Consider the following 27971-nt stretch of genomic DNA (forward strand, 5'->3'; position numbering starts at 1 on the left):
ATTAATTATCCTCATCCCAAATTTTTCCTTCATTGTTGCAAAGGTACAAAAATGCTTTACAGAACCACATTCTGAGACGTCTGCAATGCAGTTGTTTAAAATAAAAAGCCCACCACCAGCTTCTTGAGTGCAATGATGGATGTGCATTAAATGCCACATTTGTCAGGGGTTTCCATGTGTCAAAATTAAATGTTAAAACTGTGATTCTTTCAATCCGTGAAACTTAAAGTGCAGAGAGCCACCAGCAGGCCATGGTATTGCATTGCATAAAGACTCACAATGAGCAGATCGGACAACCAGCTTCTTGAGTTTCATCTAACATTAGAGAAATGATTCTCAACCTGAGCCCCATTGGCTCCTGGGTCTGTAGAGAATTTATGGAGATATCAATACAGAATTTCAACATGGGCAGGGTCAATCTTATAAGTGGTGTGATAGTTCAGGGTTGGAGGAAGTATACATGTAAGAGCAGGCAAATGAATGACAGTCATAAGGAAGTTTGGTATGAGTCGCAAAGCAGGCGAGGAGTGTGATTACCGAGGTGGGATTGGTTGGACAGTTATCTCCTGCCACTTAACAAGCAGTGATAAAAGGATTTGTTTATAGATAGCTTTACTTTTTATAAGTACAGCCAATATCTGTTATAGCAGCTCAATAATTGTAAGTTTAACAATTATTTTTCAGCTGTTATTGTAACGTTGCATTCAAATAATTTCTAATGCAAATCTCACTTGTCATACTTCTCAATATTTCACTGAGTAGAGGCTGACAATGTATTTATCGCAATTCACAGAAGACAGAAGGAGAAGAGGAGGCAGTTACTAAATGTATTGGATCTCAGTCATCTCTGTAAAGCTTTTCGTCTATAATCTCCATGTGTTACAGTAATTTTTATCTTCAGGCAGTCAGTCTGTCTTCCAAGGTTTTGTTCTGCTGTTTGTTATTATTTTTTAAAATTTTATTCCATTTGTCAACATTGCACAACAACAAAATATCCATGAGCCAAATCTGGCCTTGATTTTCTTCATCTGTGATGTACTCTTTAATTATCATTATAATAACAAGGGAAATATTCATTTTTTGACAACAGTTTTAGCTCTGCATTCAGCTTATGACAAGTACAGTTCTCATTAAAGAGTTGAAGCCATCCTGCTCCCTAGTTGTGCGGTCTTGTGGGTTTTTTGCAGAGCTGTGCATACATTTTGAAAAACATCTTCCTTATGGAAAGAAAGATTCAAGTTGATTGCAAGTACACAAAACCATGAGATGAATGTCAGAATACATTTTTCTGTCACAAAACAGATGATGTTGATGGTGAAAATAAAATGTGGATTTTCTGTGTTTTTTCTTCCGTACCCTCAAACAAAACTATCCATCAACCAAAATGTTTCTTTTCCATGAAAATTGTTGCACTTTATTTAATAAATGGAAAATCACTGAGATTCCTCCACTTCCCACACATTACATATGCAAGTTTAAGTAAGATCATCTGTTCGGCACTTGATGTATTAAGGAAGTTTCATCCTGGACCCCTGTGGTTGAGTTAATTGTGCATCTCTGGAAAATCTGGAGCTTTCGTTGAAGTGCAAAAGCATTTTTGCCCAATTAATGACTTGCTTTAGTAAATACTGTGTCAAATTATCAAATGGTTAACGACAGCTCCTGTGCATTTCAGTGTAAATTGATAATGATTAAACGTTGCCAACAAATAAGGCTTTTTAGCCCTCCCTAATCCTGTGTTCCTCTCACAGTGATTCCATTAATGACATGATTGAATGCAAAATGTCACGCTGAAGCACTGATCTCAAAAACTTTAGAAGAAAGCAATTGGGTCTCCTGTGGTACAGCGCTAATGTGCCTACCTCTGAGTCAAAGGGTCTGGGGTTAAATCTTACCTGTCATGAAGGTGTGCATCTGAAAAAGTTTGTTAAATAAACACAATGATTAGTCAGTCAAAGTTCAGGCTGTATTCTGCAGGTAGTTCAGGCAATAATTGACATAGTTTGATCTGCACTTTGGTTTTCCATTACCTAATCTTTTTTAAAAAATCTAAACATTTAATAGTGAATCTACAAGAAGCTATAGATCCACAGTAAGTATCAGATTTCAAAGTGTTTACAGGATAATGTCAAAAAGCAAATTACAGATGTTCTTTTTTAGTTTTTGGAATCCTAGTTATCATTTTTCATCCGTTTACTCCCTGTATTTTCTTTGGCAGATTCATGCCTGGGATTTGTTTCACAAATGCTGACATCCATTCAACCCCTGGCCTGAGTGGCATTCCATATTTGTGGATATAGATGGTGAGAAATTCCTTTTTGCCTTTCAAACCTGTGGAAATTGGATTCTGTAACTTTCTCCACAGAACTATGGAATTTTACAGCACAGGGAAGATCAAGTTAGCCCATAGGCATTGAGCCAGCTCTGTGCTAGAACAATCCAGAATCAATCCCATTGCCCAATACCGTTCTTTATTTAAATAATGTGTCTGTTATGAAAATCATTGATAACCTTAAAAAATCTATTAAATCTTGTGTAACCATTTTTTTTTCATAGTCCCATGTCTCAAGCTATTCCTTATAGCTACTTTCCCATGTTTGGAATAACCTTGATGAATCTCCGATATGTGCTCACTTTGACGTATTTTCAATGTACAGAAATGCACAAGGCACATTCAGACTGTGTTTCACCTTTACAGCATTTTAATTAATTACAACCCCCCCCCCCCCCCCCCCCCCCATCCCCAGACATGTAAACATGCCAGCATGGATGGGTGGGGCCAATTGGTCTGTTTTCAATCAGTACATTTTAAATCATTATAAATGTAAACCTTGCAGAAGAGGTCACTGGATTATCTTCATGAGTGGAACTGCCTCTTCCTAGCAATGAAGGAATTGTGACTTCCCACAAAAAGAGTATATTTTTAACCAAAAGAATCTATTTATAGTGCATTCCAAAATATTGCAAGTTGGACATGGCAGAAAATGCAAGAGAATACAGCATTTTTCACTGAACATTTCATACTCTTAGATGCCTTGATCCACTTATGCATGTGACACTTATGATACTCATTCAGTGACAAACATACAATTCAAGGGTTTTCTAGTCATTGTCAAATCCTCAGTATACAATACCTGAAAGGCCTTTGACAATGTCTTTTTCTACTGCACCTTCACCCCAAGCTTTAGTGCATTCCCTTAGTCCTAGACCTTGGAATATGTCGGTATAGAACATTCAGCTGAGGACAACTCTTTGCGTTGGAACACTAGCAGGATTTAGGCAGATGAAAGAGTACCTTTCACCAAATTGATGGTCTCCCTGCACAGCTGAAGTTTGTCTCAGTGTGTGTCTCTTCAGAACAACCAGTGGAACATAGAGTTCTGCATTACATAGCTGTATAGGATGTACGCTGGCAAAAGCATTATCTGTCTCCAGATCTTCCTTGTGAGGGCACGTTCCAAAAGGAGATTTGCAATGGTCTCTTCACCACCACAGCCATCTGAAGGATAGTGTGCAATGCTGCAGAGATTTCAATCATGCATGAATGAACATCCTGACAGGCAGTGTCCATCTCACAACCAGCCAAGCTACATCTTAGTGTTTGTTTGAAAATTCTGGTGATGAGGCATTCTGCTAAATAATTTTGACATTCTGCTCAGAAACCATCTGACAGGATTAACCATCTCCTTTACCCACAATGTTTCAAGGACATTACATGCTGACTACTGCTTGACGGTCAAATTGTTTTTCCATCTGACTTTTTTATGATGGACAGGTGATACATTATGGTTCAACCATTTGGAGCTTTATGCCATAATGTAGCTAGACCCATCGTTTGCAATGCTTGGGACTGGTACAACCTCAGCATGCAGTGACAGCTGGTGTTTGTGTACTGAGGGTCCATGCACAGCTTGATGCAGCCACGCACAAAGTGTGCGATCATGGTAGAGTGACTTCGCATGTGTTTTCTCCCCCTCCATTCAGGGTTTTATGCATGTTGTCCCTTCCAACACAAACCATTGTTTGATTTCTGGTTAAAATAGAACATGGCTCAGATGACAGCTGCAGCTGAGACAGGGGCAATGGGCCAGGCCTGTACCATGTACAGCAACACTGAGAGCACCAGGTTTCACCATCAATACAAATGGAGCATCACCAGTACACACCCAGTTTCCACTGTATCTCAATGATACGCTCTTCCCAGTCTCAGGCTGCTCTGAATAATATCCCCATCACCCTCAAGTAACCTGACCTGATAATGAAGAGAGCAAACGATTGGTCAGTCCATTTCTTGGAGTACACAGGACTAACTCTTGGCATGATTTAGCTGGGTTTCTCCAGGCCAGTTCACCCTGGCCACAGATGCTCTGGATGCAGGATGTTAGTTAGGAGTTAGTTTATATAAGTTACAATTTGACACTTTAGTGATCACTGGAGCAGTGGTTAATGGGATAGCTGTCAAATGCTGAAACTCTTGAGTCATGACAGACGCATTACCTGGAAGTTTTGATTTTTACCGAACACCATTCTGTGTCCATTGCGTCCAAGTGCGCGTGTTTATGGAGGGAAAAATACTGACACCTCCCTGAATCCTCCTTACCTAGGGATCAGACACCAACGGAGCTGCAATTTACTCCTTTGGGGTTACAAAGAATAACAACTTCAGTGATGCTGCCACAAATGAACAGCTATTGATTCAAGAGCCAGACCTTGTCATTTGTTGCATATGCTTAAAGATTGATGCTAGAATCCACAAAAAAGTTGCACAGGGTTTTATGCATGTTGTCCCTGCTCAGAAAGAGGCACAGGCATCTCATTTCTTAAGGCCCTTGTTAATTCAGAAATTACCTGATGCCATATGTTCAGAACAGATCAATTTTCCTGCAACTGAAACTGTCTGAGCTGCTCTCTGGGAGTCAGGAAGAAACTGGAAAGGAGTTAGAATGAGCAGTAGTAATTAGTGACAAATTATTATGCTCCTTTCCTCAACATGCTCACAAAAGACAAAATCTGCTCCCTGTTTGTCTTTCACCCACCCCTCCCCCATCTGCCTGCCCCATCTTCCCCTCCCTCTCACCTCCACCCACTGAGATTAAAATGAAATAGCCAGAAAGCAGCATAAAATGAAAGATTGAATGAGCATTACTCCCCCAGTTTAAGGAAATAGAGAAAGATTTAAAAGGCATACATTGTGTGGTATGCCAAAGTGCTACCAGGATGATAGTCTTGGTGTTCAGTGTTAACTTCGCACAGACAAGAAGCCACCAACCTGAGCATCTCCCAGAGCCAGACCTTGGCAAATACCATAAGATGCTTGGCCTTGCTTCAGAAAGTGGTACAGAATTCAAAGGTGGCAGAATGAAAGTAAACTAGGAATATGTACCCAAGTGACTTTCATCAGAGTTGTTAGGATATAACATAGAACAACATATTGCGTTACAGCCATGCAGTGTGAAGGGTATAGTTGCGTAATTGTTTCTTTAAGCGAATGAGGAATGTGCTGAAGTTCAAAGTAAATGAGAAAGAGCTTAGTGTGTTACCGCTCAATCCCTATTAAGGTCAGTAAACATTCCGTAGTCCTAGAGGTGGAGGGATTGGCATTCAGTGGCACTACCATATTCTTCCACAGGCCTCTGAGTAATTTGGTGGCACCCATATCAATAGTTTATATTTCCCACATCAGATTTACTCAGAGCTCTGAAACAATGAAATTCTATGTACTCTTCTTGCTTTTGCACAAACATAACCAAGGTATTGTTGAGACAGGCAGTGAAGTTATCAGAAAGGGAAGTGTCAGGACCAAGAGGCTTTCTTTCTCCAGCAGTCACCCAGAGAAGAGTCATACATGGGAGGCTAGTTAGCAAGGTTAGATCTCATGGAATACAGGAACAACTAGCCATTTGGATACAGAACTGGCTCAAAGGTAGAAGACAGAGGATGGTGATGGAGGATTATTTTTCAGACTGGAAGCTTGTGACCAGTGGAGTGTCACAAGGATCGGTGCTGGGTCCCCTACTTCTTGTCATTTATGTAAATGATGTGGATGTAAGCATAAGAGGTACAGTTAGTAAGTTTGCAGATGACACCAAAATTGGAGGTGTAATGGACAGCAAAGAAAGTTACCTCAGATTACAACAGGATCTGGACCAGATGGGCCAATGGGCTGAGAAGTGGCAGATGGAGTTTAATTCAGATAAATGCAAGGTACTGCATTTTGGGAAAATAAATCTGAGCATGACTTATACACTAAGTGGTAAGGTCTTAGGGAGTGTTTCTGAACAAAGAGACCTTGGAGTGCAAGTTCATAGCTCCTTGAAAGTGGAGTTGCAGGTAGATTGGATAGTGAAGAAGGGGTTTGGTATGCTTTCCTTTATTGGTCAGAGTATTGAGTACAGGAGTTGGGAGGTCATGTTGTGGCTGTACAGAACATTGGTTAGGCCACTGTTGGAATATTGTGTGCAATTCTGGTTTCCTTCCTATCTGAAAGATGTTGTGAAACTTGAAAGGGTTCAGAAAAGATTTACAAGGATGCTGCCAGGGTTGAAGGATTTCAGCTATAGGGAGAGGCTGAACAGGCAGGGGCCATTTTCCCTGGAGCATCGGAGGCTGAAGGGTGGCCTTATAGAGGTTTATAAACTCATGAGGGATATGGATAGGATAAATAGACAAAGTCTTTTCCCTGGGGTCGGGGAGTCCAGAACTAGAAGGCATAGGTTTAGGGTGAGAGGGGAAAGATATAAAAGAGACCTAAGGGGCAACGTTTTCACACAGAGGATGGTACATGTATGGAATGAGCTGCCAGAAGAAGTGGTGGAGGCTGGTACAATTGCAATATTTAAGAGGCATTTGGATGGTTATATGAATAGGAGGAGTTTGGAGGGATGTGGGCCAGGTGCTGGCAGGTGGGACTAGATTGGGTTGAGATGTCTGGTTGGCATGGACAGGTTGGACCGAAGGGTCTGTTTCCGTGCTGTACATGTCTATGACTCTATGACTCTATATTGGACTCAAACAAGACACGGCTTGCTTAGCTGGGTTTCTCCAACATCTGTTTGCGTTTCAGGCAAAAATTGCAACCTTCTGCAGGTTATCAGCCAGTGAAACTTTCTTTTAAAGGGTTGCACGTGACGTTAACTCATTTGAATTAAATTATAGATCAATTTCTCCAGCTCAGCCATCTCAAACTAGAGTGCATTTCACCAGTACATTCAATCATACTTGCACAAGTAGAAAGGCAATGTATGCATTTATTATCCTAAAACGTTACTCTCAATATGAATAATATTTTAAAAATTAACTTTTCCTTCTATTTTTGTGGTAACATTTTGACCTATATTATGTCTTTGATGGATAGGCAAAGTAATGGAAAAAAAATACATTGTATGCACATGATAGTTGTAGTAGTCTGCAGAAAGTGAAATACTGGTGGTTTCTGTAAGTTATAGCACCATCTACTGGGCACAAGGGAGCTCCAATTTAAATTGTGCAATACCTTTGAATTTTGCAATAAAGTTTAACGTTAATGCCCTAATAATTATTACTGCTTAACCATAACATTGTGATTTTCAAAAAGTTATATTTTGGTTTGAAATTTCATTTCATGTGAAATAAAAGTAACATTAATTTCCATAGTGTTGATCCTTAATTAGCCAGATTGTGACCTGTTTTAAGATACTTATGGTCTTGGTTTATGCAAATAAAACTCTTGGTAGTTGCAGCCTCATGATAAGGTTGTGGATTCATGCCCCACTGCAGAAATGGACATGACTCTTAAATGTTAATGGAACAGAATAAGACCACTTGGTTCATTATATCTGTCCAGGTCAACAAAGGTCTGATGATACTAATACTATTTTCCCCTTTAGTATTAAATTATCAAAGGGACTGCCCTATGAAACTAATCAACCAGTTTTAGTGTAAAAGATCCCATGAGGAGAGCAGGAGAATTTTCCTGGTGCCCTGAGAATCGTTACTTCCTCAATGAAAAGGTGAAAAGTAGACTAAATGATCATTTTGCAATTGTGTGACTTTGCTATTCGAAAATCAATAGCTATGCTTGTCTACAAAGCAACATTGATCATATCCTAGGACATGTCGATATAAAAAAGAAAGAGGTGTTGGGTGTTTTGAAAAGCATAAAGGTAGACAAGCCTCCAGGACCTGATGGTATGTACCCTAGAATACTGAGGAAGGTGAGGGTGGAAGTTGCTGGGGCCTTGTACAAAATCTTGTAATATGTAATGATACAAGGCGGGTAACCTTAACTAGGTTTACAGAAACAATTGTGCATTTGTATTTGGAATGAAGTGTCAGATATGGTACCATTGTGCATTGATTATTGGATTGAATATGAATCACTGTTACTTTAGTGGAAAGATGCAAATACCCAAATTAATTCAACAAAAACAATCAGTACTAACAGATTTCTCTTTGGTTCTCACCTTCCCAACATCCCTGCCTTCCCCCCCCACCACCACCACCATCCCATTCCATACACTCAAGATAGTCCTGCTTGCAGGACTTGACCTGGTCCATAGCTGACTTTTAGACATGGCACCAGGAAATACACATGGTTACAGCAGTGAGCAGCCCACCTCTAGCAAGAGCGAAGATGGGTATCATGGAGCCAACGTGCACAGATTTTGGAGAATATTGTGAAAAAAATTCACTGAAGGTTACAGAGACAAAACCCTCCATGAAACTCATCAAAATTGACACTTTGGAGAAAGTCAGGACTGCAAATGCTGGAGGTCAGAGTCGAGAGTTTGGCGCTGGAAAAGCACAGCAGGTCAGGCAGCATCTGAGGAGCAGGAGAATCAATGTTTTGGGCATAAGCCCTTCATCAGGAATTTGACACTTTGCTCATTTCTGGTAAAATTCAGCTCTATATTCCTAAGGATTTTATTCTGTGAAGCCCCTTGCTGAATTCACACAAATTTAGATAAGATAGCGCAGTCTACTGTTGTTGTGCACTGATATGTGTTGTTGCACTGATATGCATTATCTCGGCTATATGCCAGAAAATGTTTAAATGTTATCATCAGCATAGACTAAAACTTCTAAGCAGATAATATTCATGACAACAGACATGAATAACAACTTGTAAAATCTCTCATCAGACCTAATACTTCAAAGTCAATGTGGTACATCTGAGATGTAATTATTGTTACAAGATGGGGAAATGCAGCAATCGATTTGCATATACCAAGGTCCCACAAACAGCAAGTGACCAATAATCTCTTTAAACTTAACTGCTATGCCTCCTGCTGAATATGGCTAAATAGAACTCTGGACGTGAAAAGATTTGAGTTTGGCTTGGCAGACCGCAGGTACAATTTTCTAATTATCCTTGTAGATATTGCACCACTGCCAGCACTATCTATTCTGGATCTCGAAGGGAATGCACTTCAGACTGGACCTTGATCTACATGTTTGTGCACAATTATCAATAGTTCATTTACATGATAAATGATGAGTCAAATGGATTTTAAAACTCGATAGCAGTATGTATCATTATATACCAAGTCAGCATCTTAAGAAGGAAATGTCCAATGCTATTTATATCAGCTAATTTGTCAGAATTGCCAAAAATTTATAATAGTCAACACATGAAAAACCATGTATTGAACTCATTGTATCAGTCTTTATAAAGTCAAGAATTGTGATCCTATATTGAGTTGAAATCAACTTTAGTAGGTAGACTAAATGACTTTCAATAAAAACAGTCTGTCTCCAGGTTAAAACAGACAGATTCTAAACAAGGCTTCACACCTAAAATGTTTGTCTAACCTGAGATATCACTTCTTGTCCACACTAATAAAACCTTAAGTTATCTTGCAGCAAGTGACTTGAAAGAAATTCTTGGATTTGTATCTTAATCAATTGAAACCTGCATCTCCTTTCTAACTGATTAAAAACTTAATGGGAGAGTGTCAGCCATTTTAGGTGTGTTCAAAATATTTGCATCAGTTGTATGGACCCTTTGATCTTTTACTTATAAATTCAGTGTCTGATTGCCTCCTCTCTCACTTGACCTGATAAAGGAAGAATGCTCCAAAAACTAGTGTTTTCAAATAAACCTGTTGGACAATAACCTGTTGTTGGGTGAACTTTGACCTTGTGCAACCCAATCTAACACCAGCACCCCCACACAAACAACTTCCAATACCCAAAAACAGCCACTAATATTGTTCTTAGTATTATTCCAACGTCCTAGGAGAGGTGAAGGCAAAATTATTTCTCTGGATACGGTTAATAAAATAGTAAGAATACAAAACTGAAACTTCTGAAAGTTATGTTGACAGTCTTCTTAACTGAAGGGCTTTCACTTTTGCGAAAATTAAAAAAACTATAAGCCAAGTTTCACAAGGTGAACTTTCAAGCACGATTTATTTAATTCAATGCAATACATCTCAAAGTGCTTCGTCCTGCAATACTACACTGGGTTTATAAGTAGGCAGTGTTACCAACTGTATTAAGAAGTAAACACTTGGTGATGTAATAACACATACAACAGTCAGTTAAACTAATGATGCCCACACAATTATTTTTACACCATTGGCAATAATAGTCTGTTTGTCCCTCACTACATTGTTTTCACTTACTCTTTCTCCATGGAATATTATTACACATGTTCTGAAAACAGAGGCAGAGAATAAATGCATGTCTAAATCTGAACTCCACACATTAGATGTGAAATATACAATTGACTTGACATTTAGAATGGAAAAGGGATCTTGACTGATTTAGAAACTAATTATTGTTTATAAAATAGTCTCCATTGTAAGAGCCCACAAATAACCTCTGCAATAGTTAGTCATATAGGAACCAAAGCAACATTTCAGGACATTACATAGCAGATCAGTGATCTAGAAGCTGAATTGCCAAAGAACAAGAGATTGACTTTTAATATTCATTTTCATTTGAACTCTAACTTCCTCATGAGTTTTGGTAGGCCTAAAATGGGCTTCTGGATTTATGTGAAGTAGTGAACTGCCTTCCCTTACTTATATCATCTAGTAGCATCTGAAGGGATGCCTGAGACCAAATGGAACTAAGGAATAGGTGATATTTACCTTTCGAGACAATTGTGTGAGCATGAGACTGAGTTTGGGTGAGAGTCAAGTAATCAGTGTTGCTGATTTTGTTGATTGTAAGGAGAATTAAAACTCTGACTTGAACAAGACATGCCTGGACTCTGTCTAACCAGCATTTAATCTCTGCTATTTTTTATCCAATAGTGAATGGCTTCACCCTACTTATCCAGAAGAGTAACAAGGGACTAAAATTTTGATATTTCTGATTTTATGAAGACAGAATAAATTAATTTCAAATTACAGTGATTAGAGATATCTTGGTTTTCTTGACTGAAGCTGAACAAAAGAATAAGGGCGATTTTAAATTAGTGAAATAGCCAGATTTGCCCGAAAGTGATAGTGTGTATAAGTTCAAACACAGGGAAATTCTGACTTTGTATAACGTTATAATTTCAGTTACAGTAAATCTGTCTAATTTTGAAAAAAAACATAAAAAGATATATACTCTCGCTCTATGTTGTTATTTTTTCATTATGGTCTGAAGCAAGAAACTACACCATAATACCTTGAGTAGAAGAAATGGTAGTTTTCAACTTCTGTGTAATTATTATACTTCCTGAACAAATAGGTGGTATTTATAAAATTATGGAGTAGCTGGGAATGCTACTAGAGATGGTAGAGATTTCATGAAGTCTCTGGATTTTTTTTAAGAAGTAATTACTAATCTCATTACATGTTCTATCACCCATGCACATATAAAGGGGAAATCTTTCCATTAATAAGAATTAAAATTGATAGATGTATTCTGCTATGAATATCAGTGAAATGTACTGAACTCCAAATGCAAGTAGATAGCTTTTTTAAAAAGATAATGCATAGTAGGTTTTCTCCTCAGGAAACATATGTTGAAGACACATAGTAAAATCAATTTTTGTACAGTTCATAATGTTTGTTATTGGAATTATACTTTTTGTTTTCAGACATCTTGAAGCTGCAGTGCTGTTGGCAGGATGTGAAGAACCTGATTACTATTAGGAATTATGATATATAATAACTGAACTATATCCCTCAAATACATTCGGTTCCTTCCCTTCCCACTGCACCATCTCCCAAACTAAGATTCACAGAATTTACTGAAAAACGTGCACAATGTGCAGTCCTAATATTAGTCATTTGCCACTAAAAACTAACATTTACAAAAATCAGCAATCTTCTCAACATGTATTCTGTAGGTATTTCAAGCTATCGGTACTGTTGTTCATCACATTCAGAACATCAAATAGGATTAAACGTTTCCACTCTTATATTCTTCTTTATTACCTATTCAAATACTAAAAAAAACAAAAATTATTTTTTGTACTTCTATGCATGTTTGATACTTCTACCATAACATTGATTTGCATCAATCATTCGAGGGCCAAATAACTGGAAATAATTTGAGAATACATACGTAGTGTGGCCCTAGGGGAAGAAAGTGAACTTTTCCATTTTTTTTTCAAATAGCAGACTATGTATAAATTTCTCGGTAGTTTGGATTTGAGGCCTTTAATGAAGATGGTGGGATCTTGTGTGTCCCAGACCCGCAAAGTTAAGAAAATCATGAACTTCCCAGCTATCCCACATCCATGTTACCACAATAAACATAATATTTCCAATTTCACTGTTTTGAATTTCGAATGCGTCATGAACCAATCACTTGTTTATGCAAAGTGGCAATCGATTCTACAGCCAGTAAAATACCAAGCTAAGCAAGGTGGAAGGAAACATATACGGTGTCCCCACTGTGATGCAGCAGCATCAATCCCACAGAAGAGACAGTAACGTAACTGGTAATCTCTGATTCTCACACTGGAATAAATAGTAGCTAATTTTTTTTTCCAATTTTTCTCTGCATTGCAGGCTACAGAGGAACCTCGATTATCCAAACTTCGGATTATCCAAAGAAGATCTCAAGGTCCCAATAGAAACATTACATCAAAGAGGTGTTTCAACACTAATCGCGTCTTTTGTTTACAATGATTAAATAAATGAACTTGGCTTATTGAAATGCTGCCAAGAACAGTCCTGGACATCGATGGGACCCCAGGCGCTATCTCCAAATGACTGAACTCCCACCCTCTCTCTTTCTCCCAACATTTTCCCTGGAGTTCTACACAGGCATGTACCCTGAACCCCCCCTTCCCCAGATAATCTCTCCAACATTGTCCTGTACAGGGCAAAGTTGGAACTTGTCAAAAGGTTGCAGTAAAACGTTGTGTGGGTGTGTGAGTGTGTGTATGTGTGTGTGAGTGCTATTTTGAGATTTACCCTCTAAAAGGCAGCAGCAGTCTTAACTGTTGGTGTCCAGTCTGGCTCCCCCGGAGAGGGGGTGGAGGGTGAAAGGGGGGGCTCACGGGAGCTGACAGGGGAGTGGGGTTGGACGGGGTTGAGGGGGCAGACAGAGGGTGAGGGTGGATGGGGTTAGGGGTGTGCGGACAGAGGGTGGGTGCCCACGCACAGTGTGCTGCTGCCTAGTCTCCTGAATGGGGAGCAGACTTAGCAAGTGCTCACTATGTCAATCCCCTTGAACTGATGGGGGGGGTGGGGTGAGGCTTCAGCAATGCTGCAGATCCCTTACACACAAGTGTCTGTCTGCTCAGAAACAATCCCTGAGACAGAGAGAAGAAGCAAGGCAGGCAGAGCGAGTAAAAAGGAAACTTCAGAAAACTCTGAGTCCCAGAGGAGAGCCATTGATCAATTAACTGAATAATCAATTATCTAAACAAAATAGTGCCCCCCATCTTCTTTGAATAATCGAGGTTCCTCTGTACATTACAATATCATTGCTTTCCTAAGCTTTGAATATTGATTGTGGTAACAGTCCCGTTCATTGATCAACTTGTGATAAAATCAAGAAAGCTATCTGAACACTATATGATGCCTGCATTAATTGAACATTCTCCTCCACTTCATCTGATATTTACCTCTGATTCTCCAACCATATTTGAGCAGGACAACTGAGAACTCAACTAGTATTCATGGCAATCAATGTTTGGTGTCTTTGTGGTCAAATTGCATTTTCAAAGAATGTTGCCTCTTCTGAAAGTTGTATTTCTAAACATCCTTTATTGCGGACATTTGAATTTTATGTTTTACATCTTCCTATAATTATCCGTATCATTTTTTCAATATGTGTTTCTTTTTTCTGGCACTCCTGAGGACTTTTGACATAGGCCCAGATTGTAACTTTCATTTTATCCTAGTAATAGCTGTATCAGCATGTTTTCTGATTACCTTTCCATTGCTTGAAGTTATACAGAGAGCAACTGTGCATGTGACGACAATCAGGCTTCCAACACATATCAGGGTTAACTGAACAATACCGAGTGCTTTCATGGGTATTGTTAGAGAATTTCTGAACATCCCTGCAGTTTCATCATCAACAGTTCCTGTCTAGGATTAAAAATAAATTCAGAATCTTCTGAATGCATTGCACATTATAGCATCAGCTTCTATCAGTAGACAGCAAGCAAAGTTGCAAATAAGTTCTGTGGAGCTGTAGAATCCCTACAGTGTGGAAACAAGCCATTTGGCCCAACAAGTCCACACCGACCATCCAAAGAGTAACCCACCCAGACCCATTCCCCTATATTTACCTCTGACTAATGCACCTAATCTACACATCCCTGAACACTACGGGCAACCTAGCATGGCCAATTTAATTCTACAATTCTTTGAACACTGAAATATGAGTTACTCAGACCACAAGTCATTCTCTTACATCATGGCTTATCTGCAACTTAACTCCATCAAAGCATACAAGCAAAAAAGGTAGAGATCCTGGAAAATTATCAAAATAAAAAGAACAGTAGAAGATGCCAAGATGGGCTAGGAATAGAAAAAGAAACTTGCAAGTGGTATCAAAACCAACGTGAAGAAATTTTCAACTACAGCAGATAAAGAGATTGTCAGTTGCTTTGTAAGCTGTTAAGTTATATTGTCAATGAAATTAAGGTAATGGCAGAACAAACTAAATAATTAGTTCACATCAATATTCACTATAGAAGAAGAGAACAACATATTTGACAACCAAAGTAAATTGATATGGATTCAAAGATTGAAACTCAATTAGATTGATGTCAGCAAAATAACAGAAATGAAAAAAAGGCACTGAAGAGTGACAGACCTCTGAAAACAGATGGTTTCCAGATACATAAGCCTGCACATCTGGGTTCAAGCTCCCCCTACTCCAGAAGTATATCATAATATCTCTGAACAGGTCGATTCGGAAATATCTGTCATTTTACTGAAAATTTTTTAATGCATTCAATGCACATTTTACTTTTCCATGGTCTTTTTTCCATGTGGTGTAAATGATATTTTTTTTCAAGCCTCTTTCATTTACATACACATACATTAGGTCATTATACAGAGGAGTAATGTCAGGAAGTCCAGGAACCAGGAAAATAACCCTCACCTCCCCCAGTATTTTAAATCTTTTACTCTTCACAACTGTATCCATAGCAATTTCACCTACTGATATGTATCCTTAGTACTACATCATATTATTATTTTCCATAATAAGGTCATTAATAACCATCATATCACTCCACACTTACTGTATTTTCTATAATTAATGCACTTCACCCCCAACTAATCATTAGGGCCATAATCTTCTCCGCCTCTTAAAGATGTAGGCATTAGTAAGACAATTTAGAAAATAGGGTGACATCAGCACACATTAGATTTTTGATGTCCCGAAATAAAGGTCCAATTCTCTGACCAAGTTTTGAATGTCAACTCAAGAATCTCACTAGTAAGTGGCAAGAGACATATTTGCATCCATTTCCATGGATTACCATTAGCTCATCATTACTACCGAGTTGATATACGGATTCCCATTCTTCCATAAACTAGAAACAAGATGGTGACAATTCCTGCCATGAAAGTCAGAGCAAGTGACTCCATCAGGGACAGCAGTCACCTACATATCAGAGCACAATCCTTTGGCAGCGACTGACTGAATCCCCCGTCCATGGTGGTTGACATTAGACACGTTCCAGCCACGCCCCAATTTCATGGAATATCTCCAATCCACTTACAATACAGCATTTCAATTCAATGCTGCATTTCAGAATACACTGGCACTTTTCATTGCAATGCTGTTGCCAGGACACTGTGTGCAGGTCCAGACACACAACTCATGGAACAGACAGAGTGCATCTCAGGGATCCTTGCCTGCTGTCTTAGTACTCACTCACTTTGTGCCTAGTTGACTGCTCACAGCATCTCGACCTTGAATTGGCTGTATGCTCTTTGGCCCCTCAGCCAGTGCTTGAGGGCAGGATTCGCTTATTGAGCTCAATGATGGGCCATGAATCATAATGAATGGGGATGGAGCAGGCTCACTGGGTCAAATGGCCTACTCCTGCTCCTATCTTCTATGTTTCCATGCTTAAAAGCACACAATACTTCTTGTGTTTAATATATGCACGTGTATTCCAAGCTGAATGGTTAATGCTAATAGCGTCAAGACAACAAGAATGGCAATAAATACAACCAGATGACAAAAAAAACATATATCTAGTCACAATATTTAATTGATTATTTTCTTCTTCTAAGTTAATTGTGTTTTTGTTTTGTTAATTAACCATCATCTTTATTAGTTAATCTTCCCATTGCCACATCTACAGTGCTGTATTTGTCTTGCACTCGCGAGTTTAAATTCTTCTACTTGCTTACATAATTTACTATTCTGTGGTATACTCTCACACTACCAAAACATGCTGTTTCCAAAGACTTTATTTTTGACATTAAATGAAATCGTTAACTATTCTGGAGTTGAATCCACAAACAGATCAACCATGATTTTACTGAATGACAGAGCAGGCCAGAGTGGTTTGTAATGGACCAGGCCAGACCCCCTCAGAACATTTCAAGAAAAAAGCCCACATCCTAACTTTGCTGATTGTTTTAAGCAGGTGTAAACTGGATATTCCCGGAGTAACGCAATTAGCCAACCATTTAATTTTAAACAAAATAGAATTTATTTGGAAGATGACCAAATGAAACACAAACAAAAGAGAACAGAATACGGAATAACTTAACCTTTCTGAAAACCCAACAGATTATCCCAACTTAACGACGTTGTTCCAAATACTTGCAACAATTCCCATGAACACCCCTTGCCAAAATAAAAGGTAAAATCAAACACAGGATCTTACAGAAAAGATGTCAGAGAGAGAGAGGTGGATCAGCATGGACCTGCTTCTCTGGGTCCAGCAGCTTTAAAACTGACTGCTTGCTAAAAACCAAACCAAACCAAGACAGTGAAAAGCTGAGCTGGGAGATGGCCAGGCCCCTTCCATTGTACAAGTGTTTTTTTTTAACTTAAAAGCCTTTTGCCTGAGTCATTTTCTGTTTGCTATCATCAAATTGGCCCTAAAATCCTTCAAACCTAGACCTCCCGGAATCTCTGAGTTTACCACCCCTCTGAAAAATAACCAGGGGCAACGCAGCTTTGTTAAAGGAGTAGAATCATCATAGGTTAAATGGCTACACTTGATTCATATGTTTGCATTTTGGAATGATTTAAATAAACTTGTTTATAGTAGAGTACTGATTCTACGTATCACTAAGACCAGAAAATACAATAACAGCTTTCTCAGTAGAATTGATGTTTATGATTGTAAACCTGCTATGTAGAAATATCCCCTTACCTCATTAAGCCAAGCAAGTGGAAAATATGTTGGCTTCCTGATATTCTTTAATATGCTACAAAGAAAAAATATTTTGTTTAAAAAAACATGCAACATCCCTTTTCAGTAACTATGAACTTGTCATTGAATTGAACAGTTTCCAATATAAATCAATACTTTTGTAGTGTGCCTGTGAAATGGTGTTTTATTTTAATATATCCCCAATACAATGCTGGTCGAGTTATTGACTCTACCCTTCAGTTCCTCCAAAACTCTGTTCTATCTATCTTATCCCTTACATGGTTGTTTTTGCCCCATATACCATGTTCACAGTCCTACAGTGGTTATCAATGCTATAAAGTCTCAAATTTATCATCTTGTATTTAGATCACTCAACTCCACCTACTTTCTTTGCAACCTTCCTCAGCTTTACAAGACCCTGCCCTAACTTGTCTTTCCACTCCCTCTGACCTTTTATAGACTCTTCATCCCTTATTCTCACCTCTGGCAGGAAGACTTTCAGCTCTGTCAGCCCTTCACATTGGAGTTCTGCCCATGCCAACTAACTTCTAAACAGCAGCCTAATTAAAAAAAAGGCTTTTGCACAATATTTTTTCATTATTCATCCATTGGCTTTTTGTTTGAATTTCAGCCTCTGTGTAGCACCTTATGATGTTTTATGAATACAAGTTGATATTGCAGCTGTTGAATGATTGGAAATTGCTAAACGTTGCCTGATGCATTTTTGCCATAGGTTCTGGCTGCAAGTTTCATATCTTGTTTGCCATACTAATTTATCCTCTAAATACATTTCTAATACTACTACTTTTAGGATAATTACTTGTATATGTTTTGATAATGTACACAAAAAAATCAAACGTACTCAATTTCCTTTGATGGTTTAAACATTAAGTTGATTTGTATTCGTTTAGCAACTCTCAAAGTAAATCCAGTGACCTGCAAAAAGAAAGAAATTGTAAAGATATAATTCGGAGAGAAATAAATTATAAAATATTGAAGAGTAAACAATGTGCATTTGATAAATAAATAATTTTATCCATTCAGTGACTGCATGGTCCTGAACAATATGTCTCAGCGTGAAATATGTATTTTACTGTTACAGTTTTCAAGTCCTATTAGTTGTTCTCTGAGGCTCTAGTCTTCAGCAGTCAAGTTTCCTGATTGCTAGAAAATCAAGCTCACAAGTATTAAACATAAAACAGCAGTCATGTTTGAGAGACAATAAGTGGCTCTATCTCTGTGTCGTGGCCCTTCTCCCAAACCACCTTTGTTAAAAAAAGGAGGTAGATTGAAAGTCGGATTTCATAGTTTAGAATTGTTAACTTCCAATCCCTAACCCCGCTTTGATCTCTATGAGGTGTTAATAGTTACTCCCATTTCCCCTATCCCTTCCTATTCCATTTCATAAACTTCACAAGTGCTGTTAATCCTTGATCACTTGAGTAAAACTCTGTTTGTCTTCGAGATCCATGGTTGCTGTAGGAAAATTACCGTCCCTCAGAAGTTTCATTCTGTAAAGGCAAACTACACCTAATTATAAATTACAACTGCACATACTGAAACAAATATTTCATCAATCACAACCCATAAATTGTACAGTAGAGGTTACTAGGAAAGATTCTCCTTCTCAACCTCTCACCTCCCCTTAGGCAGGGTGACCCTTCGGTTAAACCACCACGAGTTATCTCTCTCATGAGAGAGCAGCCCTTTCTTCTGGTGAGATTATGGCAACTTGGAAAAATATTAGTAAAATCCTCAACAGATGACATTTTTGCAATGCTTTTGCAAGAGCTTTATTTAGTGCTGAATACTAGAAGGAGGATGTGGGATAAATTTATTGGCAGTGAAGATATCAGGAGAGGAAAACAGCTGAGCTCTGATATTCTTACAGTCATTTTCCAAGTCATTAATTATTTCTTGAGAGGACACAATGGCTCACTGTTTTCAATGGAAGTAATTGAAAATGCATTCAAACAATGATGAAGGAGGTAAAACGTTTTTACAAACTTAAATAATCACTTACAGGTTCCACGTCCAGAAAGGTTTGATGCTCTTCCTTATTGGGATTTATCCCATCAATTGCGTTCACGATTTGACCACTTGCGTATAGGAAGTGAGGGAGTGAAATATAAATCGGTTTGTCTGAAATTCAAACATATCATTATAATGCAGTTATGGGATACAGAATGGTGAAAGGAGTAACTCAGAGCATAGAATTTAGGTCATATTATAACATGTTTGCACATCAGCTAATTTTGAAGAAGGAAACTAATAAACCAATGAAAGCTGGGCAGTGGTCCAACAGAAAAGTAAACAGTTTGCATTTTAAATGACTCAACAAAAGATCAGAAAAAGCATAAAAATGAGAATGGCTATTTCAGCCTATCCAAACCATTGTTCTTCCAGACCAAGTCCCATCTCTTTTGTTGTTATTTTTTCCTAATTAAATCCCTCACCCATCTCATGTTTTGTTACATTATTTACTGTATCAATGCAATTTTTGTCATACTTTCCTCACTTGGTCCATCTCCTTCTCAACATCTCTACAATCGGTTCTTCTGTACACCATATTGCATTCTTGTGCAACCCCATGTTATAGAAAAATTGCGCTTTAGATACAGCACTTAAAGCATTGGCACTGTAATCATGTTAAAGCCAACATGTTTTAAAAATTCATGCTGTAGAAAAAGCATCCCCAATTCGTCAATCACATTACAGCGAAGTTGTGTTGGTGAAACACACATTTTAACAGAATAACCTGTATCTTGATTTCTGGGGATAGGTTCTCAATTAATAACTACTCAAAGTCTAATAGTATCCACAGTTATTATGATTACATTTCCTCCCAATTTGCTTCCTATTTTGATTATGTTCCATTCTCCCAGTTTCTCCACCTTTGTCATATTTGTTTTCAAGATGTCACCTTCCTCACCAGTGCTTCTGATATGTGTACTTTATTATACAGTATCCTCATTGTCCTTTCCTCCCTTGACCATGACCCACAGCACATAGCATCTCCACCACATACTCTTCCTTTTGCTTGTCTTTGTCCTTATTTAAAATAATACATTAGATCTATAATGTGTTCCAGTCAGGCCAAAGTGTCATCAATAAATATTATCTCTGCTTTTGCTTCTATAGCTGCAGCCTGATCATTCTTGACAATTTATATATTTGTTTTCCAGCATCCACAATAATTTGCTTTTGCCTTATTTAATGTACTTTGTCTTTTTAACACTACAGTCCATTCTTCCAACCATACCTGACTTCTTTCAATGAAATGTTGCTTTTGTTGACCAAACTGCTCAAGAACCATTTCATTATATGAGATTGATTTTCTGTTTCTGTTCCCTCAACAGGTTCTACTACTGCTCACAGAAACAGAACTGTCCACTGAACTGAAATGCAGATCACAAATAATCAAAGTTTGCTGATATTTTGATCACATGAACTTGCATCCAAGGAAACAGAAAAGCCTTAAGCTAATCCAACTATAAGAAATGCTTTTGAACCATTTATTTCTCAGATTGGACCTTTTTTAGCACAGTAGCAGACATGTTCAGTAGACAACTTGATAATGTTTGTGGAGAACTGGAGAAATATTGTTAATATGTGGTATGTGGCAGGTAGCTAAAATGTATTGTGGTAGTTTCATTGTTTGATCTGGGAAAACAAAATAGACTATTACATCTGGCACATTTTCTTTAAATCAACCAATTCCACTATATCCATAGTTGAAGGAAAGACTTTATCAACTACTGAAATTCATTGTAAAATCCCCTTGATATCTGATGGCAAAATTCCAACTGGAAAGCCGCATGAAAAAAGAAAACAAGCTAAGTTAATGATTCATAATTATTTTCAAATAGAATTGCTATAGCCTGGCAATGTTTCACTGGTATTGTTTACACCTACTCACAGCCTGTAGCACTTACTCTCTTTGCAAACACTAATACCAAGAATTCCTCCAAAGGTACAATTTTCTGAAACGCTCATATCTTTGCAGTAGCAGTGATTGTCAGGATTCTCAACAGAAGATGCAAGAGCTTGAGGAGGAACAACAAAACGATGAACAGGAATATTCTTCAGAATTTGCTTCTGTTCATATTCTGCAAAGATGGATCTGTGTGGAGAAGAATCAATAAATTGTTTATCCATTACAACCAATGGCTGGGATTGTGCTCTTAGAAGTCGCAGATTCCTTCCTTTAGAACATAGAACATTGCAGCGCAGTACAGGCCCTTCAGTCCGTGATGTTGCACCAACCTGTTAAACCAATCTGAAACCTATCTATCATATACCATTCCATTTTCATCCATATGCTTATCCATTGACCATTTAAATGCACTTAATGTTGGCGGGTCTACTACTATTGCAGGCAGGGCGTTCCACGCCCCTAATACTCTCTGAGTAAAGAAACTATCTCTGACATCCATCCTACAACTATCACCCCTCAATTTAAAGCTACGTCTTCTCATGCTAACCATCACTATCCGAGGAAAAAGGCTCTCACTGTCCACCCTACCTAACCCTCTGATTATCTTATATGTCTCAATTATCTCACCTCTCAGCCTTCTTCTCTCTAATGAAAACAGCCTCAAGTTTCTCAGCCTGTCCTCATAAGATCTGCCCTCCATACCAGGCAACATCCTAGCAACTCGCCTCTGAACACTTTCCAAACTTTCCACATCCTTCCTATAATGTGGTGACCAGAACTGTGTGCAATACTCCCAGCATGGGCACATCAGAGTTTTGTACAGCTGCAACATGACCTCATGACTCCAAAACTTAATCCCTCGACCAATAAAAGTTAGCACACTGTATGCCTTCTTAACAACCCTATCAACCTGGGTGGCAACTTTCAGGGATCTATGTACATGGACACAGAGATCTCTCTGCTCATCTACACTGCCAAAAATCTTACCATTAGCCCACTACTGTTTATTCCTGTTGCTCCATCCAAAGTGAATCACCTCATGCTTTTCCACCTTAAACTCCATTTGCCACCTCTCAGCCCAGCTCTGCAGCTTAACTCTGTCCCTCTGTAATCTGCAACATCTTTCTGTACTGTCCACAACTCCACCAACCTTAGTGTCATCTGCAAATTTACTTTCCTATTCTTCTACGCCCTCATCCAGGTCTCATTTATAAAAATGACAAACAACAGTGGACCTAAAACAGATTCTTGCAGTACTAGTAACTGAACACCAAGATGAACCTTTCCCATCAACCACCACCCTCTTTCAGCTAGCCAATTTCTGATCCAAACCATTAAATCACCTTCAATCCCATGCCTCCATATTTTGTGCCTACTGTATGGAACCTTATCGAACACCTTACTGAAATCCACATCCACCACATCAACCGCTTTACCCTCATCCATCTGTTTGATCACCTTCTCAAAGAACTCAATAAGGGTTGTGAGTTATAATCTACCCTTCACAAAACCATGTTCACTAGCCCTTATTCCTTTTCAGATGATCATAAATCTTATTTCTTATAACCTTTCCCAACACTTTATCCACAACCAAAGTAAGGCTTACTGGTCTATTATTAGGAGGGGTGTCTCTACTACCCTTCTTGAACAAGGGAACAACATTCGCTATCCTCCAGTCTTCTGGCACTATTCCTATAGAGGAGTGTAGTGCTAGAAAAGCACAGCAGGTCAGGCAGCATCCAAGGAGCAGGAGAATCAACATTTTGGGTATAAGCCCTTCATGAGGTGCTTGTGCAGCACCACACACTTCAACTCAGATCTCCTGCATTTGCAGTCCTCACACTATTCCTGTAGACAATGACAACATACAAATCAAAGCCAAAGGCTCTGCAATCTCCTCCCTGGCTTCCCAGAGAATCCTAGGATAAATCCCATCTGACCCAGGGGACTTATCCATTTTCACACTGTCCAGAATTGCTAACACCTCCTTCTTGTGAACCTCAATCCCGTTTAGTCTAGTAGCCTGTATCTTAGTATTCACCTTGACAATATTGTCTTTTTCCAATGTGAATATCAATGAAAAATATTAATTTAGTCTTCTCCTATCTCCTTGGACTCCACGCACATCTTCGCACTATTGTCTTTGATTGGCCCTAATCTTACTCTAGTCATTCTTTTATCCCTAATATACCTATAGAAAGCTTCAGGGTTTTCCTTGATCCTATCTGCCAATGACTTGTCATGTCCTCTCCTGGCTCTTCTTAGTTCTCTATTTAGGTCTTTCCTGGCTAGCATGTAACTCTCCAATGCCCTAATTGAGCCTTCACGTCTATCCTAACATAAGCCTGCTTCTTCCTTTTGACATGAGTAAACCACGGCTCCCTCGCTCAACCATTTCCTGCCTGCCTGACAGGTACATTCTTGTCAAGGACACGCAGTAGCCGTTCCTTAAATAAACTCCACATTTCAATTGTGTCCATCCCCTGCAGTTTCCTTCCCCAGCCTATGCATCCTAAATCTTGCCTAATCGCATCATAATTGCCTTTTCCCTATAACTCTTGCCCTGTGATATATACCTATCCCTTTCCATCACTAAAGTATACATAACTGAAATGTGGTTATGATCACCAAAGTGCTCACCTACCTCCAAATCTAAGACCTGGCCAGGTTCATTACCCAGTACCAAATCCAATGTGGCCTTGCCCCTTGTTGCCCTGTCTACATACTGTGTCAGGAAACCCTCCTGCACACATTGGACAAAAACTGGCCCATCTTGAACTATAGTGTTTCCAATTAATATTTGCAAAGTTAAAGACTCTATAACGACTACCCTGTTACTCTGACTCCTGTCCAGATCATCTTTGCAATCCCTTCCTCTCCAAAGTGGAACTATTTGGAGGCCGAGAGAAAACTCTCAGCAGGGTGACCCCTCCTTTCCTGTTTCTAACCTCACCCCGTACTACCTCTCAAACATCCTTGACCCTCTTTTACCATCTTCTCTGTTCTTACTGAAACATTTAATTCCTGGAACCTGCAACAACCATTCCTGTCCCTGCTCTAACCATGTCTCCAAAATGGTCGCAACATTGTGGGCGGCACGGTGGCACAGTGGTTAGCACTGCTGCCTCACAGCGCCAGAGACCCGGGTTCAATTCCCGCCTCAGGCGACTGATTGTGTGGAGTTTGCACCTTCTCCCCGTGTCTGCATGGGTTTCCTCCGGGTGCTCCGGTTTCCTCCCACAGTCCAAAGATGTGCAGGTCAGGTGAATTGGCCATGCTAAATTGCCCGTAGTGTTAGGTAAAGGGTAAATGTAGGGGTATGGGTGGGTTACGCTTCGGCGGGTCGGTGTGGACTTGTTGGGCCGAAGGGCCTGTTTCCACACTGTAATGTAATCTAATCTAAACATCGAAGTCCCAGGTACAACCCATAATGTAAGTTCACCCACCTTATTCTGGATGCTCCTGGTGTTGAAGTAGACACACTTCAAACCAACTTCCTGCTTGCCGGTGCACTCTCGCGACTTTGAAACCATGTTTCTGACCTCGCTACTCTCAACCTCCTGGACACTGGAACTACAATCTTGGTTCCTATCTCCCTGCTGAATTAGTTTAAACCCTTCCAAAGAGCATAGCAAATTTCTCCCCCAGGATATTGGTACCCCTCTGGTTCAGGCATAGACCATCCTGTTTGTAGAGGTTGCACCGACCCCTGAATGAGCCTCAATTATCCAGGTATCCAAAACCCTCCCTCCTGCACCATCCTTGTAGCCACATGTTCAACTTCTCTCTCTTCATTTTCCTTGCCTCGCTAGCACATAGCATGGGCAATAAATCAGAGATAACAATTCTGTTCACTCTGGCTCCAAACTTCCACCCTAGCTCCCTAAATTTCTGCCTTAAATCCCCATCCCTTTTCCTACCAACTTCATTGGTGTGCCTATGTGGACCACGACTTGGGGCTGCTCCCCCTCCCCTTCAAGGATCCTGAAAACACAATCTGAGACATCACAAACCCTGGCCCTGGGAGGTAACACACGAACCTTGAGTCTCTCCCATTCCCACAGAACCTCCTATCTCTCCCCCTAATTATGGAGGTCCCCAATGACTAATGTTCTGCTCCTCTCTCCCCTTCCCTTCTAAGCAACAGGGACAGACACTACGCCAGAGACCTGTACCCCATGGTTTACCCCGTCAAGTCGTCTCCCCCAACAGCATCCAAAACAGTATACTTGCTATTGAGGGGAACAGCCACAGGGGATTCCTGCACTGCCTGATGGTTCCCTTTCCATCCCTTGAATGTAACACATCTACTTTTTCTTATACCTGAGGTGTGACTACCTCCCTGTAACTCCTCCCAATAATGCCCTTCACCTCCTAAATGATCCAAAGTACATCCAGCTCCAGCTCCAGTTCCCTAACGCAGTTTTTGAGGGGCTAGAGCTGGGTGCACCTTCCGCAAATGCAGTCAGCAGGAACACTGGTGATGACCCTTACCTCCCACATTCTGCAGGAGGAACATTCAACTGCCCTAACTGCCATCCCCACTATTCTAAATTCCCAAAGAAGACTATTGAAAAATAAAGAGTAAAACAAAAACTTGTTACTTTACCAATCCATCAGACAGAACTTCTGTTTTGGTTAGAGGAGCAGGATGGATGGGAGATACTACCTCAGTAGTGTTTTGGGTAACATAATCACCCAAATATATCACTCAGCAGTCTCATATCCACTCCTGCTCAGTGTGCACTCCGCCTATTCACAAGGTAAGTTTTTAAAGTTGTCACTTACCTTCTTGGCAGCTTCTCTCCCTTTCTCCTCGCAGCTCTCAAGAAATGGAGGCCTGACTTTTGAGGTAAGTCCCTTCTATATATGTCTGTTCAATACATATCTAAGCATTAAATGTGTAAGCACGATGGTCTAAATGTATATGAACAGCAAGTGGAGCGTCCTGTACATGCTTTATGTATATTTTCATTGGTACATTACCTACAAATGTCAGATGAGAAAAAGTATAATTTCTTCTTATCATGAACAAATGGTGGAAAAGAGCTTGCATCTGTCAAAAAAAAATGTTTTTATGAAAAGTGGTAGTCAATGAGTGCCCAGTAAAATATTAGATCAATTATGAGCATCATAATATTTGTGGGCAATTTGTAGATACTGTGAATAGTAATTGTGATTTTCTATACTCAAGCACTCACAGGCATAAAATGGATCATAATTTGTCATTGGAAATCAAACATAAATGATGATGTTGATATTATATGTTAGTTTGTTATGAGAAACAGAATTGCCACCTCATCTAAAATTAATAGCACAGGTCCTTTTGATTCTAACTGTGGTAGAATGTAAGTGATCCACGTTGCTGGATTGGCATTTTTCACTCTTCACATGCCTTTGATTCCTAAATATTAATAAGATGGATGGATCTGAGCAGCTCAAAGAACAGATATCTTGATCTGTATTTCTTCAAGTTTTCAGTGTTGTCTTTTTGAGACAGTTTGGATAATGGTAGTTTTAATGATAGCTTTACCTGTGCCATTGATCATATCACAGTATGAATCATTCCAGAAAGTCAGTTTTCTGAAAAAAAAAGGATAGTTATGATTCAGGTTGCAGTGAAATCAAAATGCTAAATTGGTTAGTTAAAAGATAAAAGATAATAAAAGGCTGTAGATTACAACAAAACTGCCAATCAATAGTAAGGTGGTGAGTTTCATATGTCCGTTTTGTGATTGACAACTCTGATTAAATGTGCACTATGACCACTTAATCTGCACAATAAATCCATAATTAAGGCATGCATGCGACTTGCACTGAACAATAACTTTGTGTATTAGCTAACTCCTGGAGTTCAGTTACTAGTGGTGTACTGCAAGGATCTGTTTGAGGACACTCCTGTTTGTCATTTTATAAATAACTGAGGGTGTAGAAGTATGGGTTAGTAAATTTGCAGGTGACACTATGGTCGTTACAGTTGTGGACAGTGCGGAAGGATGTTGCAGATAACAGAGGGACATAGTTAAGCTGCAGAGCTGGGCTGAGAAGTGACAAATGGAGTTTAATGCAGAAAAGTTTGAGGTGAATCACTTTGGAAGGAGCAACAGGAATAAAGAGTACTGGGCTATTGATAAGATTCTTGGCAGTGTAGATAAGCAGAGATATCTCAGTGTTCATGTACATAAATCCCTGAAAGTTGCCACCCAGGTTGATAGGGTTGTTAAGAAGGCTTACGGTGTGTTACCTTTTATTGGTAGAGGGATTCGGAGCCATGAGGTCATGCTGCAGCTGTACAAAACC

The 27971-nt window shown here is 39.3% G+C and overlaps 1 protein-coding gene across 1 annotated transcript in view; it reads right to left on the reverse strand.

The window, feature by feature from the left end:
- Nucleotides 1-10370: 10370 nt before the first annotated feature.
- The window catches only part of cd36 (CD36 molecule (thrombospondin receptor)), a 37076-nt gene continuing 19475 nt past the window's right edge, over nt 10371-27971 (reverse strand). The window contains exons 6-13 of the mRNA XM_043713794.1: nt 27205-27254; nt 26658-26727; nt 21670-21857; nt 19758-19876; nt 18597-18670; nt 17735-17789; nt 14310-14468; nt 10371-12367 (exon numbers count right to left, since the gene is read on the reverse strand). Coding sequence (XP_043569729.1) covers nt 12353-12367; nt 14310-14468; nt 17735-17789; nt 18597-18670; nt 19758-19876; nt 21670-21857; nt 26658-26727; nt 27205-27254 — 730 coding nt within the window. The 3' untranslated portion in view covers nt 10371-12352. The remainder of the gene's footprint in view (nt 12368-14309; nt 14469-17734; nt 17790-18596; nt 18671-19757; nt 19877-21669; nt 21858-26657; nt 26728-27204; nt 27255-27971) is intronic.

Source organism: Chiloscyllium plagiosum, chromosome 23 (genome assembly GCF_004010195.1).
Source record: "Chiloscyllium plagiosum isolate BGI_BamShark_2017 chromosome 23, ASM401019v2, whole genome shotgun sequence".
Classification (NCBI taxonomy): domain Eukaryota; kingdom Metazoa; phylum Chordata; class Chondrichthyes; order Orectolobiformes; family Hemiscylliidae; genus Chiloscyllium; species Chiloscyllium plagiosum.